This window comes from Podarcis vaucheri (genome assembly GCF_965113315.1).
Source record: "Podarcis vaucheri genome assembly, chromosome: 11".
Lineage (NCBI taxonomy): Eukaryota > Metazoa > Chordata > Lepidosauria > Squamata > Lacertidae > Podarcis > Podarcis vaucheri.
The window spans coordinates 37,870,415-37,891,089 of NC_138749.1; the positions used below are offsets into that span (position 1 = coordinate 37,870,415).

Sequence of the window (20,675 nt, forward strand, 5' to 3'; positions counted from 1 at the left end):
CATTTTAATAGCAATTCAGAGGGCTACTGTGGTTTCAAGACAGATGTTATTAACAAAAAAATCCAGAAGTAAGACTCAAAGCAGCAATTTCTTCCCGACTTCACAGTGGTACTCAATGCCAAGTAGGAGAGTCAAGCAAATACCATTTGAAGCTTTCAGTCTTGGCACACCACCTCACTCCATCACTTTCCAGTTACATTTCAGGCACCCAGGTGAGGAGCACTTTTAACTTACTCCAGGTGGTGATGGTGGCAGAATAGCTAGCAAGCAAGCGTCAGGGCATCAGGGTCTGGCTAGACACTGAGGATACTGGATGCTGATGACTGGGCACCAGGACAGGCAGAGCTGGAGTCTGACTTGGAAGGAGGGATCAGTGATCTGGGGGAGCCTTTAACAGCCAGGAGATGAAAGTCAGAGGCAGGAGAAGCTACAGCATTGGAGAATGAAGAAAAGGTGCAGGAGGAGGGAGAGATAGTGCAGGCTGGTGTAGAGTCAAGACAGAAGGGGGATGTTATTCCAAAGAAAGATGATTTCAAAGTAAGATAGCAATGCAAGAGTCATATATAATCAAATGCAAACAAGACCGTAAAAAAATTCTGAAGTGGTAAATGCAGGGATGCCTAACCTTTTTGGCCTAAATTCAAGTAATAAATTGACGCAGCAAAATAAATACTACTCAGAACAATCTAAAAGGGGCTAATATTTTCTGTGGTGAGCTAGCTTCTTCCCAGTGCCTATTCAGCCTATATCTGAAAGTACAGTATCAAATCTTCCTATAAATTCCAGAATTTAAATTTAGTTCATATTTAAATTTCAACAGGGAGCAATCTTGATTATTAACCTGTATATTTCTTTTCGTTGTTTCATATAACCAAAGGTTTCCATCATCACAGAGCCTTCAACATACAAGGTTGGATTCAAAAATGCCCTCCATTTGTCAGAAAACGAGGTGCTTTTGATTCAACCTAATTAGTTTGAATGCAAGTAGTAGCCTTTACATAATTGTGGGGAACTGTTACACGTGCCAAATAATACCTGTTCCGCATTTGCAAGAACTCATTCTTTCCATGTGGCAGCACCAATACTTTGGAATTCCCTGCCTATCAATACTAGGCCTTCTTAAAAAGGTAAAGATACCCCTGCCCGAACGGGCCAGTCTTGACAGACTCTGGGGTTGTGTGCCCATCTCACTGAAGAGGCCGGGGGCCAGTGCTGTCCGGAGACACTTCCAGGTCACGTGGCCAGCGTGACAAAGCTGCATCTGGCGAGCCAGCGAAGCACACGGAACGCCGTTTACCTTCCCGCTGGTAAGCGGTCCCTATTTATCTACTTGCACCCGGGGGTGCTTTCGAACTGCTAGGTTGGCAGGCGCTGGGACCGAGCAGCGGGAGCGCACCCCGACGCGGGGATTCGAACCACCGACCTTTCAATCGGCAAGCCCTAGGCGCTGAGGCTTTTACCCACAGCACCACCCGCGTCCCTACTAGGCCTTCTTAGTACCTGCTAAAAATGTATTAGTTGACAAGCCTACCCAGATATTTAGACAGTTGCTTCAAGTTTTAATCTGTAGTCTATTGTTATTTTAACTTTTTGAAAGTTGTAAACTGTTGTTGCTAATTCTTCTTATTGATAACTTTATCGTTTTATCTTTTTTTGTAAACTGCTTCCAGGGAAATTTTGTAACACTCAAGTGGAAATTGTATGAAATAAATAAATAAGGAGCTGCTTCATCATAGGCTAAGGTGCACTTTAAGATATTACAAGGCTTTTTGTTGGTTTTGGTGCAACAGACCAAACAAAGCTTCTCCGCTGGAGATTGTTACAAGCGTAGCATGTTCAGTGCACAAATATTAAAATAAAAATGTATAAAATGTAACCAAGGTAGGTTAAGCTTTCCAGCCTCTGCAGAGTTTTTTTATGTAAAAACAGTGTTTGATCAACATATTCTTACCTCTTCGATCACGAGCTGCTAGATTATGACCTCTTTTTAACGTAATGTCCAACTGGTACATTCCCGGTTCAGCCAGAGACAATTCTGCATTACTAGTTCCAGTAGGATTGGCTCTCTAAAGAACAAAGAAAATACATACGTGATGCCCAACGTTATTAATCTGATTCGCCGTTTCGCAAAGTTATGTATTCATGTAACTATTTATTATTCATCTTAATAAGTTATGTAGCAATATTGCAGTTTCTAAGCAGTGTACAAAAGGGATTTCTCATACACCATAAAGTCAGTTAAAATGAAACATAAGATCAGGGAGGGGGAACCCTCATAAGATGCCTGCTGAACTAAAAAAAGATATTCACCAAGCACCGGAAGGTCAACCGGAAGAGGGCCTGGCTGAGCCCAATCAAGAGGGAATTCCACAGAATTAGGTCAACAATACTGAACACACACATCCTGGTGAATATGAGCCATGTGTCTGAGCCATGGGGGACCACTAAAAATGACTAGGAAGTGATATAAAGCACTGAGTGGTCCTTAGGTATCATGGACCCTTGGAAATGAATACGAGAACCTTTAACTTAGCCCTATAGTGTATGGCTGCCAGTGCAAACTTTTAAGCACTGGCACTATGTGCTGATGATAGACTGCTCCCACCAGTGCTCTAGTTTCAGCATTTTGTACCAGCTGTAGCTTTCAAACAAGGCCCAGGGGCTACTTCACTTACACCTGCATTGCAATAATCTAGTATTGAGATTACTAACACATGAATTACCATGTCCTGAATGCCTGTAGATGGCATACCAAACATAGGTGGCAAAAGGTACTCCTAGCCACTGAAGCAACCTGAACCTCTAGAGATAAAAATGGGCCCAGGAGCACCCCCAAACTACTAACTGGCTTTTTCAGAGGGAGTCCAGAACTGGCAACTAACTGACCAAACTTCCAGACACAGAAACCACCCACCTGAAGTGCTTTCCTCTTCCCAAGGTTCAAACTCAAAGACAGAGGCAGCCAATATGGCTTCCTCCAGATGTTGCTGGACTACAACTTCCATCATCCCTGACCATTGCTTGATAAGAGTGCAACATTGTCTTGGGGGCACCATTTTGGTTACTCCTGCTCTTAATATGTCATGGATGTTTCATATTCATAAATACTTCTACTTGAAGTTAGCAATATACCTAAGGAGCCAAATCATTAATTTAAGACCTGAAAAATTTTGTGATGTGGGTAGATTTAAGTAATTATGTTTATCCCTTTTTGCAACACCTCCTTTATTTTCAAAGCAAAGAATGAAAGAGTTACAGGAGTCCCCCAAACAGCTATTTCCTATATTTAGTTATTTTATTCTGTTGTTCATATCTGAGTAGTTTAACAACACTGTTGCTCACACTAATCTTTAAGATTGGAACAGAACCTACTAGTGATTGCTGCCTGATCCAAGGTAGATTGCAACAGGAACACCATATGCAAATATATGTTAAAATATTAAGAAATGGTTCCCCAAATGCATGTTTGGGATAAAAATAGGTCCTGAATCTGAAAAGGTTGATGATACCTGATCTAGTAGAATCTCCACTGTTATGGAAATTAGGGGGGGACATCTTTAAAGTTGTTACATGTTACAAATATTATGGATAAATGTATCCTTTCAACTTGACAGCTCAGGAAAGTTCTCTAGTTTTAAAAATCATATAAAATCAACTCCTTTGCCAGTCTCCTTCATTCCACTGCCAATTTGCTTCATTGGCCAAGGACTTGGAAACCACTAGGTCCCCGCCATAATCCCTCCAGCAGGAGGTCACGTACTCACAGGAAGGTACTCATAGGTATCAATCGCTGGGCAAAGGCACTCCTCCAGACTTGCACTCTTCCTCTGGGCTTGCAAACCTAAGTTCTATTGTCCCTTTGTAGTAGGTGCTTAGAATGTACTTCCCAATACATATCCTGTTGCCCCAACACATTCGTCCTATGTTAATAATGTATAACCCTCCCCTTTTCTGATGTAGCAACGATGTAGCAATGATGCTTAATGAACTGTATGCTGGGATAAGACAGGAACTTTTAAAAGTCCTTGTCACTCCATCCTCGGGGTTCAAAATTCCTCTTTGAACCTGTTGCGCAGTAAACTTTGGTCTACAGTTATTTGCTCCAGTTGGTGGCTGGACTCCTTCCTTTATTCTGCAGAGACCCGTGGGCTCTGCCCAACGATCTGGGTGACTGAGCAGCCTCGCACCTAGATTTTTCCGTAACACCACTAAGCCTGTAGTCTGCTGGAGCGCTTGGACAAACAGCAGTAAAAAAAAAAAAGTCTAGGTTGTGGAACATAGTAGAAGTAGAACATAGTAGCAACATAATTTTTTGCACGCATTAAGACACCCTGAAAAAGTATACAGTGGTGCCTCGCAAGACGCAATTAATTCGTTCCGCAAGTCTCTTCGTCTTGCGGTTTTTTCGTCTTGCGATGCACGGTTTCCCATAGGAATGCATTGAAAATCAATTAATGCGTTCCTAGGGAAACCGCCTTCAGACCAGGTCCGGGGACAGTCTGTCCCCGGACCTCTTCTGAAGGCTGGGGGGGGGGGACAAGGGCTTTTCTTCCCACCCCCAGCATTTTAAAAAACCCTGGGACAGCGGAGGACTTCTCCGCTGTCCGGGCGATCTTAAAATGCTGGCGGGAGGCATTTTAAAATCGCCCCGGACAGCGGAGGACTTCTGCGCTGTCCGGGGCGATTTAAAAGCCCCTGGGAAGGCAGGCAGGGGGGAGCAAAGACTTTCGCCCCCTGCCCGCCTTCAGAAGGTGTTCCCACCCCCCCGCCCGGCTTCGCAGCAGCGCTACGAAGCCCGGCGGCTGGGGCAGCTGTTCCCGCCCCACCTCCCCCGTTCGGAACATCGTTCCGAAGTGGGGCGGATGGGGCAGCTGTCCCCGCCCCCCTCCCCCCTTCGGAACATCGTTCCGAAGTGGGGCGGATGGGGCAGCTGTCCCCGCCCCACCTCCCCCCTTCGGAACATCGTTCCGAAGTGGGGCGGATGGGGCAGCTGTCCCCGCCCCACCTCCCCCCTTCGGAACATCGTTCCGAAGTGGGGCGGATGGGGCAGCTGTCCCCGCCCCACCTCCCCCCTTCGGAACATCGTTCCGAAGTGGGGCGGATGGGGCAGCTGTCCCCGCCCCACCTCCCCCCTTCGGAACATCGTTCCGAAGTGGGGCGGATGGGGCAGCTGTCCCCGCCCCACCTCCCCCCTTCGGAACATCGTTCCGAAGTGGGGCGGCTGGGGCAGCTGTCCCCGCCCCACCTCCCCACTTCGGAACATCGTTCCGAAGTGGGGCGGCTGGGGCAGCTGTTCCCGCCCCACCTCCCCACTTCGGAACATCGTTCCGAAGTGGGGCGGCTGGGGCAGCTGTTCCCGCCCCACCTCCCCCCTTCGGAACATCGTTCCGAAGTGGGGCGGATGGGGCAGCTGTTCCCGCCCCACCTCCCCCCTTCGGAACATCGTTCCGAAGTGGGGCGGCTGGGGCAGCTGTTCCCGCCCCACCTCCCCACTTCGGAACATCGTTCCGAAGTGGGGCGGCTGGGGCAGATGTTCCCGCCCCCCGCTTCGGAACAGCATTTTAAAATCTCCCCGGGACAGAGACTTCTCTGCTGTCCCTTGGAGATTTTAAAATGCTGGGGGTCGGCAGCGAACGCTTCGCTCCCGCCCGCCAGCATTTTAAGATCGCCCGGGGCAGGCGGGGGGAAGGCAGGCGGGGGGGGAGCAAAGACTTTTGCCCCCCCGCCGGCCTTCAGAAGAGGTCCTCTTCTGAAGGCCGGCTGTGGGCGAAAGTCTTTGCTCCCGACCGCCAGCATTTCCCTATGGGCTTTCGTCTTGCGATGCAAGCCCATAGGGAAATTCGTCTTGCGAAGCGCCTCCAAAACAGAAAACCCTTTCGTCTTGCGGGTTTTCCGTCTTGCGAGGCATTCGTCTTGCGGGGTACCACTGTAGAACTCTAAGCCTCTGACCTTAAGTTTGCTGCTTCAGTACAATGTGGGCTGATTTGGTTGTTATACCAAACTACTGATTAGACATTACATGAAGAAGCCACAGAGAGTGTCTTGAGCTTAGATGTTTGCTCCTCCGCCCTTCTTCTCCAGTGCAGAATCATTCACTTCCGTCTTAAAGTAACTAAAGTTTACTTTGTCACGCAACCTCTGAAAACCTGTGGTTAGCTATGTTTAATGGAAGCCAACCAACTTCAGAACATAATCTGTGAGGCTGGTTTGTTTCCACTACAGTAGTTATCTGAACCACATATTAGGGTTCAGGCAACAGCAATTAATCTAAAAAACTGAAGCAGAAATTTCCATGCCTGCACCAGAGGAGAGGTGGATTGAAGTGTGTGAGCTAGACCTCTAAGTTTTTTCTCATAACAACAAAGTATGGTTTACATCTGAATGCAATCACAGTTTTCGCATGGAGACAACAAAGCATGGTCAGATATACTACCACTCGGCACAGCAAGTTAATTCATCTGCTAACTTTGCAAAGGGGAAAGAACCCAGGTTAAAATTACCTCGGCTTGCTCACCAGTCATAGGCTAAACCAATTAGAGTTCCTTTGGATTGGACATGAAAAAACTCAATTTAATTTTAAAACAAGCGCTCCCAGTTCCTTCTGTCAGCTATGCCAGAGAGGAGGGGAGCTTGCAAACCCAAGGCCAGTATCAGAAACACTAAACCAAAGTTTAACATTACGTCTCGACCAGGCTATTCAGTTGGTCAGTACTCATTAGATGAAAATGGCATTTAAAATTAAAACACTACTTCATTGAACTTCTATATGTATATATTTATAAAAATCTGGTTAGACAAGATAAAAGTAGATTTTTTTTAATACTGTATGTACTAAAACTCTGATTTCTGTTCACCATCCAGCTTTCAAATGATGTGCCAAGTTTATATATAAGTATGACTACCTTGGTGACAACAGCAATCAACATGCTAGCCAGGAAACGTATGTCTGATCCACTGCCTGCTAGCTATGTACCTTGCAGTAATAAATGCTGTTGTTTACAAGTTGTTATCATTACAGGAGGGAATTAGAAACAACATTGTAATATAAAACGACATAAGGTAGTCTTGACTTTTTTGTTTCATAGCATTGTGAGAATTACATATATAAATTGCATATCAAAAGTAGTAACGGTACACAGCCAACATATCATTAGACCTATTCAACATTATATTGCAGTTTTGCAGCAGATCAACAATAAAAAGAATCCACCGAAACATCTGCTGAAGTTTATAAACCATTTCAGCAAGTACTCTGAGCACTCCAAAATTCTATACAAATATTAATTGTACCATTTAAGGTCTCTTATAGAGGGTACATTGACTTTAGCTGGCTTTGGCAGCCAACCAAAATGTGTGATTACCAGGACAATGTCCTTCTTCCAAAGGGTGGAGCCCTGATTTTGATCTCACACTGAACTTCCTAAACCTAGAGCAAGGTGAGGACAAAACCCTTGGCTTCCCTCTCCAGCTCCAGGCCTAAGGCTGGGATGGGAAGTGAGGGGTAGCACAAAATATCCAAGAAGAAGAAGAATAATTAACTCCCAGTCAAGCAAATTAGGTGTACTGTACAAATTACACAAATAGGGTCTTCAGATCCAGGAAGCTACAAATGTATTTTGCATGGATTTTTTAAAAATTCACAATACCAGAGTTTATAAGACTACTTTGATTACTTGAATATAAGTTCTCGTGATGGGCGAAGGAAGAATGAGGCCGGGGAAGGCTGGCGCTGCAGCAAAATGCTGCTGAACACGCCCCCTCCGTGGCTCCTGGTTGGGTGGCCACCGAGGGGGCGTGAGCGCCAGCCAGGTGAGCGTGCGGCAGGGGGCCACGCCCCCTGCTAGCCGGAGCTCGGGTCCCGACCACAACCCCTCCCCTCCCTTTCAGGGAGGAGAGTCTTTCTGGATTCACATTCAGAAGCAACTTTACTTTGTTATAGCCTTGCTATAAATTATATATATTTTTATAAAGTGAATTTTAAGGATTATTAAGCAATTCTACACTTGATTGATAACCAAGGTTTATGTCACATTTTCTACTGGTTTAAACGCTGAATTCCTGTATTTTGTTCAGGCTGTCCACTAATAGTTCAACAAGGTATCATGTATACTTACAGCACAGACTGGCTAGGTCCAGTTTTCAATATCATTTTCCAAACATGGTGGTGCTATTCCTCCCACTCATTTCAATGATCTAAAAATACTTCTTGAAATTTTTAATTCTTATTAAAAATATAATTTCAAAAATACATTCAAATTAAAATTTATTCCAGAGGTATGAGGTTTGAACTATACACACCACAGTACCAAACTAAAATGATGAACATGGGACTCATTCAAGGCAGTGGATTATTCTCTCACACAAGGATGCATTAACCATATCTTGGTTATCCACATGGTCCGCATCCCTCACAATATGCATGAACAAGTCAGTAGGGCTCTTTTTTAAAAAAGGAGGGTGAGGAGCAGTCAAAAATAACATTTGGCCAGTTCAAAATTCTGGCCAAGCAAAAATTATATTATGTCATGTGATGTGGAAGGTAACTTAAGTAGTTCAGGTCCTGCAGATGTTGTTGGACTATAATCCCCATCATCCCTGATAACCAGCCATGCTAGCTGGGCTCGTGGTAGTTGAGAGAGCCAGGGACTAGCCATCCCTGATCTAAACTGCTTGATCATAGAAAATAAACAGTGTCTATTACAATTAAGGGCACATTCAAGTTCAACATTAATTAGGCGAGGAGTGGAGAAGGGACAGAGCAACTATTAAGGTTGGGAAAGAAGAAAGTGGTTGATTCAACACAACACAAAGCGGTGGGCCTTTTAGTCTTCTAGACACCTGGGTGGAGCTGGGTATTCACCAAGAAACTGCACTTGTAGTGGCCAGCAGAGGAGCACCAATATGTCATCTCAACCTCCTCCAGTCATCAACATCAAGGGGATTAAGATTATAGTTGGACTGCTGTTTTTCCCTCATTCACAAAATTTGTGCATTTGAAAACAGGTTTGCAGCAAATGGCTGTGCTATTCCAGCCGCTATTACAATCTTCCAATATCAGTTTAATTATTTTTTCTTTACCAGTGCAGGAATCTTTTTTTAAAAAAATTAAAAATGAGCTCAACCACTTAGCAAAACCATAGCACATTGCAGGGCCAGTCAGACCAGCACATGTTACACAGGGCTCTGAAACCATATTTTCTTTTTCCTCCTAGTTTGACTGGAAGTGGAGTTAAATTCGAGCTCACCAGAGGCACAGTTCTGCTGGGTCAACTGATCAGAAACAGATGCGTAACCAAAGACTTATCAGCTACAGCAAAAAATGTGAGCATTCAATCTGATAATATTGTCATGCTGGCCTGGACATCTGTTGCAGACTGCTACTTGACAAACATGCAGTGGTATGGCACTTCCTGGTATTGTTTGCTGGGGCCTTGTAGCAGCAACATAAAGCGATCTCTTACCATACTTGACTCATGGATGCAACTTGCATAAACAGTTCAGCAACATTTGCACTTCAGCTACACAGTCACAGTTCTGGATAGAAGTTTGAAAAATTGGGGGGGGGGAGCAATGCCAGTAATTTGTGGCTCTCAGATGTTACTGGACTCCAACTGTGAGTGTTCATCTACACTTCTGCTTGTCCCGACACTTTCACCTAGGGAAAATCTGCTGTTTACTGCTGAATCAGAACAAACGTCGATTGGCATTTGTTTCGATTTGGCAGTAAACAGTAGGTTTTCCCGGAGATGAACAAAATACCACTTGGATCTGTGCCTATAAAGCACATGGCATGTGGGAAACGTCTTGGACCTATACTTTCTAGGCAAGTGGAAGTGTGGCCGAACCCTGAATAATCAGGGAGGGTGGAAGTTGTGGTACAAAAACATCTAGAGGACCAAGGATTCCCCACCCCTGGTATATTCTATTCCAGGAGCTCAGAATGGCTTTACAGAAGGCTTTAGTGATTAAGCCCCGTTTCATCAGGTTTTAATAACTTCCGTTCCCCATTTGCCCCTTCTGTGAAGCAGGCAACCAAGGCGGCTAATATAAAAATTGATGCCAGGCCCCCAGATTGCAGGTACCTGTCCTTCTACTCCATCATATCCTCATCTATGTTGTGTGCTCCCAGTACTGAGAAGTTTCAGAGGCATCACTTTATCAAATATTTGTAATACTTGTTTTAATTAGAAGTATAAAAGCAGAGTATTAAGTGGAGATGTAGAAGTACCTGCTGATTGTCCAAGGTGGATAATGCAGTGAGCATACATAGGTCAATGATGCAAAAAAATAGACGTTAGTTCAATATTGATAAGTAGAAACTAACAATAGTAACATACATTCCCCCATCTCGAGTTCACCTAGATAGACTGGCGAGCAGGAAGGACTATCACCATTCAAATGGGAAGACTTGAGAATTAAAATAACACTTAATCAGTATCTCTTTCAGTTGCTATCACTTACTGGGAAATATTAATCACAATCCCAAAGTTTAAGAAATGCAGATGACGTGGATATTGAAGCATGATTATCCTGAAACATACATTACAAACATGTTCCAAACAGTATGACAGTCTGTTGCCTTTGCTGTACCCTTCACTAAGTTTATTTTAAAAGTCTTTTTTCCCCTGCCATGGTAAAATGTCATAGCTGTGAAAACCAAGATTCATAGGTTAAAGCCTTTGCTGTCCTCCACTTCCTAGCTACTTCCATTCTAGCAGAAACTAACATGAAGGAGACCAAAGGTCTATAAAGCACAGTCAGTACCCACTAATTATTTCCTAAATCCGCTATGGATATTATTATTAGAAACTAATATGTGGGAAGACATTACTTCTCCCTTTGCTGTTGCTCACTCTTTGTTTCCTGATACATTCTGCTCTTCCTTAAGTTGTATTGTTTGATAGTTCATTTGATAATCTTACAATGAGGGTGACTTGGGTCAAAAAACAATATACAGCAAGAAGTTCCCATGCCAGTAGAATGTACAAAATGTAGCAACTGAGGCTGTTATCATAGCAATCCTCTTACTACTGTACAGATATTATCACATTATCAGTTCAATGGCACTCAAGCCCCAAACCAATGATGCATGATCCACGTGAACAGCTGAGCTCTTGATGAGCTTTGTCAAAGCAATGAGCTGTTTAATTCACACCCACCCCATACTTTAATCACACTTCAACACGAGAAAACAGAATTTGGCCATATACACAATCCTTTGCATGTGTTTAACTGCAACAGAGCCATAAAGGAAACCTGAATGCCCAAACAAAGCTGAGTTTACAGTCTCAGAATTATTACCCCAATCTGACAGCTACTTCTAGTTTCTAGGTTACTGATCAAGTCAAGATAAATTCAGAACCATTATTTTTTAATTGGCAATGATTTTTTAAAAGGCAAGCAGTCAGAGCTGTAAATTCACTATATCTGATTCATCTAGAAAATTAGTATGATTATTCTGTCATTGCTACATTTCAGAATAAAGTTTCATTAAAGGGGTGCATCCTTCTCTTCTTCAAACCTACTTATATGCTCTAGTGCTTTTTGCAGGCATGCTTAGCTGAATTCTACTAATAGCTTCCAAAACCAAAAATCTTAGTAATCTTAGGTCTACGGTATTAGAAAGTCAAACTAGCAAAAATATTTTAAAAACATCCAGCAGCTAAGTTTGTATACACCTTTAAAAAAACTCGAATTCTCCTGTTGCCTATTCAGTAGTCAGTAGCATATGTTTAGATTCTGCAAGTAAACTGTAGACATCTGAGAAGCTTGTTTTGTTTCAGCACTGCTAGTAATCCGCTCAATAAAAGGCTTAGTATCTTAAATGCATACTAACGATACCTGCTAGCAACTTCATATATCCTGCACATGTCTATTCAGAAGAAAGCCACACCAATAGGGCTTATTTCCAGGCTAAGTGTGATATAGGACTGCAGCCTTAGATGCATTTAAATAATAATCATCCTAGTGATTTCAACTCTCAGCAAATACAGATGAGATGTGATTTGAAGTATCACTATTTTATAGCAGCAAGAACTCTTACATCTCTGTGCAAATAATCTAAACTGACAATTTTTTAAATCAATACATTTGAAGCCAGACGCAGTACTGAAAAGCTCTAAAAAACGTATATAGTAGAAAATAGGTTTCACGTGGTTCTCTTAAGAGGCTTAATAACTATGAAATTTACACTGTTGTAATTTTTCCACAGATGTAGCACCTTTAAGTCTTTTGTTCTTATAATTACTTTTTTTAAAAAAACAACCAAGAACACATAAAATGTACCCATTTAATCCCCTAAATATAGCCTTGTTAGAATCACTAGCAACAGATTAAAGTAAGAGGGAGGGAAAGGAAAAATTACCTTATTGTTCTCAAATGGCAGCATGTTCCCTGTTTTCAGTTTGGAGAATCAAACAATGATGTTTGGGCTTCAACATCCATCCATCAACACTTAAAATTACTCCTATAAATGGGTTATCCCCCAACGATACTGTTTGCCTCCATCTAGCAGCAGTGACTTCTTAGCACACAGCATGCTGCTCTGAACTGCAGTCACTGGGAGGGACTGTAAAAGGAAACCATAGAGTGCGAATACAGTTGCTTCACAGCTTTAAAAGGATATGACTCACGAATCTAATCTCCCATCTCACTGTACTACATCTTTTAGCGTCTCCAAACACTGAACATGAGATGCTGACCAGTTTTGTTGGATGTTTTCAACAAGTGGGCAAAAACACAATATTACTTTTCAAAATGCTTAATATTCATATAAATATTCAATAGGCAGAAGTCACAAGACACAGCATATCCTACCATTAACACATATAGCCTGTTACCTTACTTATGTTATTAGATCTCAAAAATAATGGTTTAAGCCAGTGCTTTTTTCTGGGGACAGCCCAGGCAAAGGTGACTATGGGGTGCAGCACTCGTCTTGCTTTCCAGGCAGAGGGAGCCGGTGTTTGTCCACAGACAGCTTTCTGGGTCATGTGGCCAGCATGACTAAACCAATTTTGGCACAACAGAACACCGTGATGAAAGCCTGAGCGCATGGAAATGCTGTTTACCTTCCCGCCGCAGTGGTACCTATTTATCTACTTGCACTAGTGTGCTTTCGAACTGCTAGGTTGGCAGAAGCTAGGACAGAGCAATGGGAGCTTGCCACCGTTGAGTGGATTTGAACCACTGACCTTCCGATCAGCAAGCCCAAGAGGCTCCCCCCCCCAACAGTTGTTAAAAGTATGGCACTTACTATAACAACTTCATGGTGAGTAACAGCACACCGGTTTATTCCTAACATGCACTAAAATTATATGGCTAAAACACAGAGGATCTGATTCAAAAGATGTCACTTCACTTCCATGCTTACTATGGCAAGCTAATTACCACTGCAGACTAATTACCCAGGAAATCCCTGTGTTCTAATTTACAGAGGACTGCCCCCTATTTGAAGTGTCATCCAATTCAAGTCTGGTTTAAAGATGAAGACCCAATAAGAAGGGAGAACAGGTGTCTTGAAGTTACCCATCCACAATTAGCACCCAGATTGCAGTCCATACAGGCACATAGATCCCCAGGTCACCTGGCCCTTAGTCTTCCACAGTATGGTGGCAGAAATATAGTACGTATTTAAAATACAGTGATTTCTAAATTTGCAGCTATACATGCAAGTTAACATATGCAAGTTTTATGCAAATCTGTGTTCCCTTTTCTGGCAGTGTTAAGTTGCCAACCAGTAATTACCAGAACGGTAGTGATAAAGAAAACTGTATGAACTACCCATTTTAAGGTTGAAGAGCAAGGTAAAATTATATACATTCTAGAAAAAAGTTCACAAATGCATCTCTTTTTAGAGGAATGCAAGGCAATCTAAGGTTTCTCCATTAAAAGGTTTCTCCACCTTTCCATCTTTCAGACCTGGTGCAGATGTAATATTCCTATCAACTATGGTAATAGTGAAAGCAGACATCTTCCTACTTCTGCTACTCTGTCATGGAACTCTCTCTTTTAAGTCTGCATAAACCTATGTCTGCACCAAGACCAGTGTTTTTTAAAATAAAAAATAAAAAAGGTACTGGTACTCAGCATGAGGTTGTTACAGTAAGTGCCACACTTTAAACATTTTTTTTTGGGGGGGGTGTGAATTGCTGTACCCTTGAGTACACCAAGAAAAAATCCATTGACCAACACCTACCATTTGTGGCACCCACTCCACAGACTGACCACCCATTACAGGCAATGCTAGTTCTTGATTTCAGTCTTCTAAAACAGCATCAGCAGAATTGTTGATTGACGACGTGATAAAAGTGCACCAGGCTGCTTTCAGTACAAATAAGGGTATGAATGCTTAAGATTCATAAAGCAACTTGTTAGGTTGACTACCTTCCCAATAGATATTTAAAACACAAAAAATAAACAAATTGCATACAGGATACAATACAAAAACACAAAAGTCATAAACCCAACTATCATGAAAAATAACTACACCAGCATTTGTTGTTATTGTTTAGTCGTTTAGCCGTGTCCGACTCTTTGTGACCCCATGGACCAGAGCACGCCAGGAACTCCGGTCTTCCACTGCCTCCCGCAGTTTGGTCAAAGTCATGCTGGTAGCTTCGAGAACACTATCCAACCATCTCATCCTCTGTTGTCCCCTTCTCCTTGTGCCCTCCATCCTTCCCAACATCAGGAAACATCCAGGGAGCCTTCTCTTCTCATGAGGTGGCCAAAGTATTGGAGTCTCAACTTCAGGCTCTGTCCTTCCAGTGACCACTCAGGGCTGATTTCCTTCAGAATGGATAGGTTTGATCTTCTTGCAGTCCATGGGACTCTCAAGAGTCTCCTCCGGCACCATAATTCAAAAGCATCAATTCTTGGGCAATCAGCCTTCTTTATGGTCCAGCTCTCATTTCCATACATCACTACTGGGAAAACCATAGCTTTAACTATACGTAAAATCAGCAATGCCTTAAGAAGCCAGTTATGTGAGGTACCATGATGAAAACAACCACTAGGAGGGTTTCTGTATTTTTCAGTTCTACAGTGGTACCTTGGTTTACAACCATAATCCATTCAAGAGGTCCATTTGTAAACCAAAATAGGTTGTAACCCAAAGCATGCTTTCGCAATGCGGACTCCCAAAAAAATTTCTTCGTAATCCAAAAAAATTGGGTTGCAATCCAAAAAAAGGTTGCATACTGGGACACGCACTTCCAAGTTTGACGTGTTTGTAATCCAAAACGTATGCAAACCAAGACGTATGCAAACCAAGGTACCACTGTACCTTGTCCCTCTTGAGCTTCTGTAGAGGCTTGCTTAGTGAACCAGCAAAAGTTGCACATAGTGCTATTTTTTCTAGATAAAGAGGTGCCAAAACTCACCATGAACGCCTCCCTTGTTCTTTTATAATGGCAATGAGAATTCTCATAAGTTCTGACTGAAAAAAACCCTGGCTACACACACAAAATGTCATTCTGTAATGAGATAATAAAGACTGTTCCTGTTACCAGTTGCCTGACATTATGTTTCAACTACACTACAAAAAAATCCTTTGGGGCAAAATAATATTTTAAACCCCACCCACAAGGCACCTGAAATAAATAAGCCTCTGCTGTTCACTTAAAGGCCTGCAAAGAAGGAGTCTTACTGGGACAGACTTCCATAGTTGAGAAGACCGTGTCTTGTGCATGCAAGTCTAGACAACAACATGCAAAGAGACAGCAATCTTTTACGGGGGGGGGGAGAAGGAGGGAGAGAGGGGGGGAGGGAGAGAGAGAGAGAGAGAGAGAGAGAAACGCACCAATCTGAAAAAGCCTAACTTTAATCCAACTCTGGTGTTGAAGCACTCACCGAAACAAAAACTCTGTGGTTTATATTCATAGTACGGAGACCACTGTTCCATCAGTGCATTTCTGCTTGCCCGATGGAATAATTTCTCCTTTCCTTCCCCTGAACAAGGTTCTAGGGTTTCTCCCAACCCAAATCCCTTCCAGAGGGATTTGGGGAGGGCACTGTAGTCCCATTGCACTACTGGGAATAGCTGCACTAGCTTCTGCTAGCACAATGATTTAGCTGAACATGGCCCAATATGATTTTTCCTATAGTGGTACTTCCATCCCGAAAAAGCTAAATTATTTGCAAAACTGAATTATTAATTAGAATTCTACTCCTCACTTAGAACTGCTGTCACCTGAACAATTGCTGAAATACACTTTCTCCATCCACCCTGCCCCACTGCAGTACTCCAAATTTATGGGACGGAAATGGTGGCTTGATGATGTCTATGTCACTGCATCAGAAAGAAGAAAAAGGATGTACTATCAAGTCAAGTATGACCCAAATGCTAGGCTTCACAGACATGAAAAAGGGCAGTGTAAATCATATAAATCAGCTTCAGTGCTTAATCTTCTCTCAAAAGACTGTTTATCATTTTAAAATGAAACAGTGACATTCCATCTATTATTAAGGCAACTGCTTCAACCAAAAACGAGTTGTGCCATTAGGCGGTTGAGTCTAGAATGAAGAGAAAGGGGTGGGGACAGGAAGAGAACAGAGAATCAGAAAGACTGTGGCAACATGGCAACATGCCCAATATGCCACTTATGTGAATGCTTCAAACCAGAACAGTCACTTCTCTGTTTTGTGTGCCAAAGATGGAATACAGCAGAAGTTGACCCAAGTAAGAACTACATGCCTGCAGACTGTTTAAAAGAAGAAGAGATTACTTTTGCCAACTGAGGATTGTATCCAACTAATTTCTACTCAGAGTAGGTACACTGAAATTAATGAACTGAAGTTGAACACACTAATTAATTTAAATTGGTGTACAATGAGTATGACTAGCATTGAATACTTTTGAACTTTTCTGAAGAATTTACACACAATTTTAATATTTCTGTGGCACTGAGATTCCTGCAAAATATTGAATATTTTTAAATAAATTGGAGAATAGAAATATTTGACTCCTACATTTGCAATAACCTGGGCTTCCAAAATAAGGACGAAGCTTGCATTAGGATCTATTATTCAGTTTATTCTTTCCTCCTTTCTGATAAAATGCTGTATTTTAATGAACCTCTTCTCAAATAGGAGAAAGAAAATTGTGTTCTATAATTTCTCCACTTGCAGACATTTTTCATTCTGCCAGTAGTATAATTACTCCCAAGACTTCTGAACTAAATTATAGTCATAATTGTGCCTCAGCTCTAAAGTTTTGGCTGAATAAAGCATTTTCAAACTTTTTTCAGGTAAACTTGTATCAGGCAAACAGACTTCATATAAGGCAATTACTAATTTCAATGGGAATTACTCATGAGTCAGACTTTTGAGGTGAGTCTGTCATATGCCGCAGCTGTCCATATTTCCTAGTACCTGTTCCTACATATCACTGTCATATGTTGTCAATGGTGAGGCTCATTCTAAACTCTTAAGTAGAATAACATTATGGGACAATTATATTTTTCCATCATACTCAAAGAAGTCAACATGCACCCTCTTTGCTTTTCTATTATGTGACGAGGTCTAGGATGTGGCTATGTTGATTAGTTCTTGGCTGTCTAAAAACCAAATACTAGTGTATCACTTCTCCTCCAATAACCACCTACGAAGCTATTCTCTGTTAGTGGTTTAAAATACTATTTCACATTTACAAGAAACCACTGGTCTGAGCTTGCCCAAAGTATTGGAGTTCTGTACTACTAATATGCACATGACACCAAACTATAACTCTCCTTTCCATCTTAATCCAAATTTGCTATTGATGTCCTGAATCCATGCCTTGTGTCAGTACTGGACTGGAATGAGAACAATTAAACTGAAGCCAAACCCAAACAATATAGATATGTTTCCGGTTGGTAGAAGGCACTTCAGGAAACAGAGGCACAACCCATTTTAGATGGATTTGCACTCAGGAACATCTCTGCATAGCTGAGGCTGATGTGCCAGCTATGCTTGTTACTGGAGGTGTCAGATCTGCCCATACTAACATGTGCCTTAGTTCCATCAGGGTGCAACGTGCTCATGTTCAACAGGCTGCCTTTGAATAGTGTTCAGAAATGTCAGCTGCTTCAGAACACTGCAGACTAGCTGCTGAATGTGGCTGGTGACAGGGAGCGCACACCTCCAAGGTTACAGCAGTTATACTGGTGGCCAATACATCCCCAGGTGCTATTCACAGTGCTGGTTATAGTTTGTAAAATGACATTAACAGTTCGCTTAATTGGCCCATGTTCTGATATTTTCTGTTCAGTCAACATCTAATATGCATTTGGGAAGAAGTTCAGAAAGATCCTCAACGGAAAAAGAAACCTTCCACCAGTTTCTTTTTTTCATGACCTATGCATTTTACTGTCGCCTGCCTTGAGTGCTCCACATAGTTACACTAATTTCTTTTCTAAGCGAGTGTTACTATAGCTGTAATGCAACCTGGAGCCACTGTAACATCACACATTGTGTTGAACAGTCCTAATTGGGGCAAACTGAAAGCTAGCCACTCATGACCCAAATATACATAATTGAGTGAGGGCCAGGGGAAGGTAAGAAAAGAGACAATGTGATCATGAAACAAGGTGGCACCTTGTTAGGAAGAGATCCAAAGTGTTCCTGAGATATGAAGTGCTCGGATTCTGAACTCTCATCTATTACAGCATTGGTGAGGAACCTGCTGACATCCAGATGTTCCTCAACTACAACTCTGCCTACTGACCATGCTGGTTACGAATGATGGGAACTGAGATGTGAGAACATGGAGAACCACAGCTTCCTTACACCTGTACTTCAAGGGTGTGCATCTGCCCCTAGATCCAACTTGTTTGGATAGATCAGGGTTTCTCAAAGTTGGGTCTCCAGCTGGGGACTATAGTTTCCATCATCCATCCATCCATCATCCATCACCTGCTAGCTAGGGATGATGGGAGTTGTAGTCCAAGAACAGCTGGAGACCCAAGTTTGGGAAACACTGGGATAGATCTTTCTGCTGAGTGAAAGTGCCTTAGGAGAACTGCCTTCTATAGGAAGTCTCAATCTTAGTTTTGTTTTTTCATTGTTAATAGAATGGCAGCCTTCCCATGACATCAAAGGCTTCACTTCAGCCTGGATGCAACTTATTTCCCTTTCGATCTATCTATAGATGCAAGATGAAAGCCACAATGTTGTCCTCACACAGAAGGGTATCTAACAGTAAGAACAAATCGGCACACATCCTTAATAAATTTTTAATCAAATATAAATTTTCCATTCAGTTTCAAGGTTCAAAACAAAACAAAAACAAAAGAAAACCCTGAGCTGTCCTACAGTATATGTACTGAGGGGAACAGGACATCAGAGACACTGTATATAGATTGTTATGAAAGGTTATTTCTTGGCAGAAAGATTTTGTGTTAGGATTCTTGCTGGGGTAAACACATTAATGGCCACACCACAAGGGTTTCCTCACTTAAACATAAAGCTAAAATTGATGCTGCAAGGTAAGGAACATCTTGCTATTTGATCAGTATGAATCAACCAATAAAAACCAAGCCTGGTGGCAGGGGAGGGGATAGGACCGGTACCCTTGCTCTCTGTACTGCTACACAGAAAAAGGTATTTAACTTGCATGTGAGTTCCAGATTATTGTTTCGTTTTAAAGGTGTTGTAACTTGGAAACCACCACTTTTTGAATTTGAGGTGCTCATGACGAAGTGGGTGAGCATAACCAGTTCACTTTAAAGCATAACTGGGCTGAAGTTAAGGCTGAAATTTTATACCCAACTGAGTCAAAGTTCAAGCCGATTTAACTCCGTGAGTATCTAAACAGTTGAGCTGTCAAAAGCCTGTTAATGTAATTAAGAAACAAAAGCTTTAAACTTTTGGGATTTGCATGGTTAAATTGGTTGCAACCACATGCACAAGGGAATTACTGTGGGGGGGGGTCAGGCTCAGGCTCAACATACAGAGGGCTGAACATACACAGGTAGTAAAAGCTTCACTAAAAGACAGAGTGCACAATTAAGTTAAACCTTGACAGATCTTAAATACAGATTTATTGATGCAGCTCTCCAGGTACTGAATATTGCATTAAGTGTGAGTAAATGGAAAGAGCTGTAACATCTCAAGTCTTGTTCCTAGAATGGCTAATAAAACTACCTTGCAGGTTATTTTGTTTTGCATGCATATTGTCATTTACCTCTAGCCTTTAAAAATCATCTATGAAATAAAATCACCCATAGTTTGGAGTCCTCCTGCTGTTTTTACAAGAATTAGTTCAGAATATAAATTAAACAACAACAGAAGATAAAATCCATTTTTAAGATAAACAAAGCTTAAATATGAGTATTTATAAATATTCATAGAGAAGCTTATTTTTTTCTCTTTAAAATTAATAACATGCATTGTTCTTGCATGTACTTAATTCTGGGATGTGAACCATAATTAATCTGATGACTGGCAATGCTGAAGCAGTAGGGAAGAGTCCTAACCAAGGCTTCATGTCAGAGGTTATAAGCATGTAAACATCTAGAATTAAATGCGACTTAACCTTTTTAAAGTTTGGAAACAAGTAGTTACTTGTTTAAAGTAATGCTGAATGAATCCAATGATAAGACCACAAGGAAAATCAACACATAGTGATATACTGGGTTTTGTGTGCAAGAGGCTTAATAATAAAACACAGTGTGCCCCCCCCCACAGCCTTCAAA

At 42.0% G+C, this 20,675-nt stretch overlaps 1 protein-coding gene across 10 annotated transcripts in view; it reads right to left on the reverse strand.

The window, feature by feature from the left end:
* Window positions 1–20,675, reverse strand: part of MCTP1 (multiple C2 and transmembrane domain containing 1) — a gene marked incomplete at its 3' end in the record, with an annotated part of 173,270 nt that overhangs the window by 119,742 nt on the left and 32,853 nt on the right. For 9 of the 10 annotated variants that reach the window (XM_082191343.1, XM_082191345.1, XM_082191346.1 and 6 more), the window contains exon 2: window positions 1,952–2,066. In XM_082191343.1, coding sequence (XP_082047469.1) covers window positions 1,952–2,066 — 115 coding nt within the window. Of the gene's footprint in view, window positions 1–1,951; window positions 2,067–12,364; window positions 12,523–20,675 lie in introns of those variants that run through there. The other variant, XM_082191349.1, reaches the window with a different exon arrangement.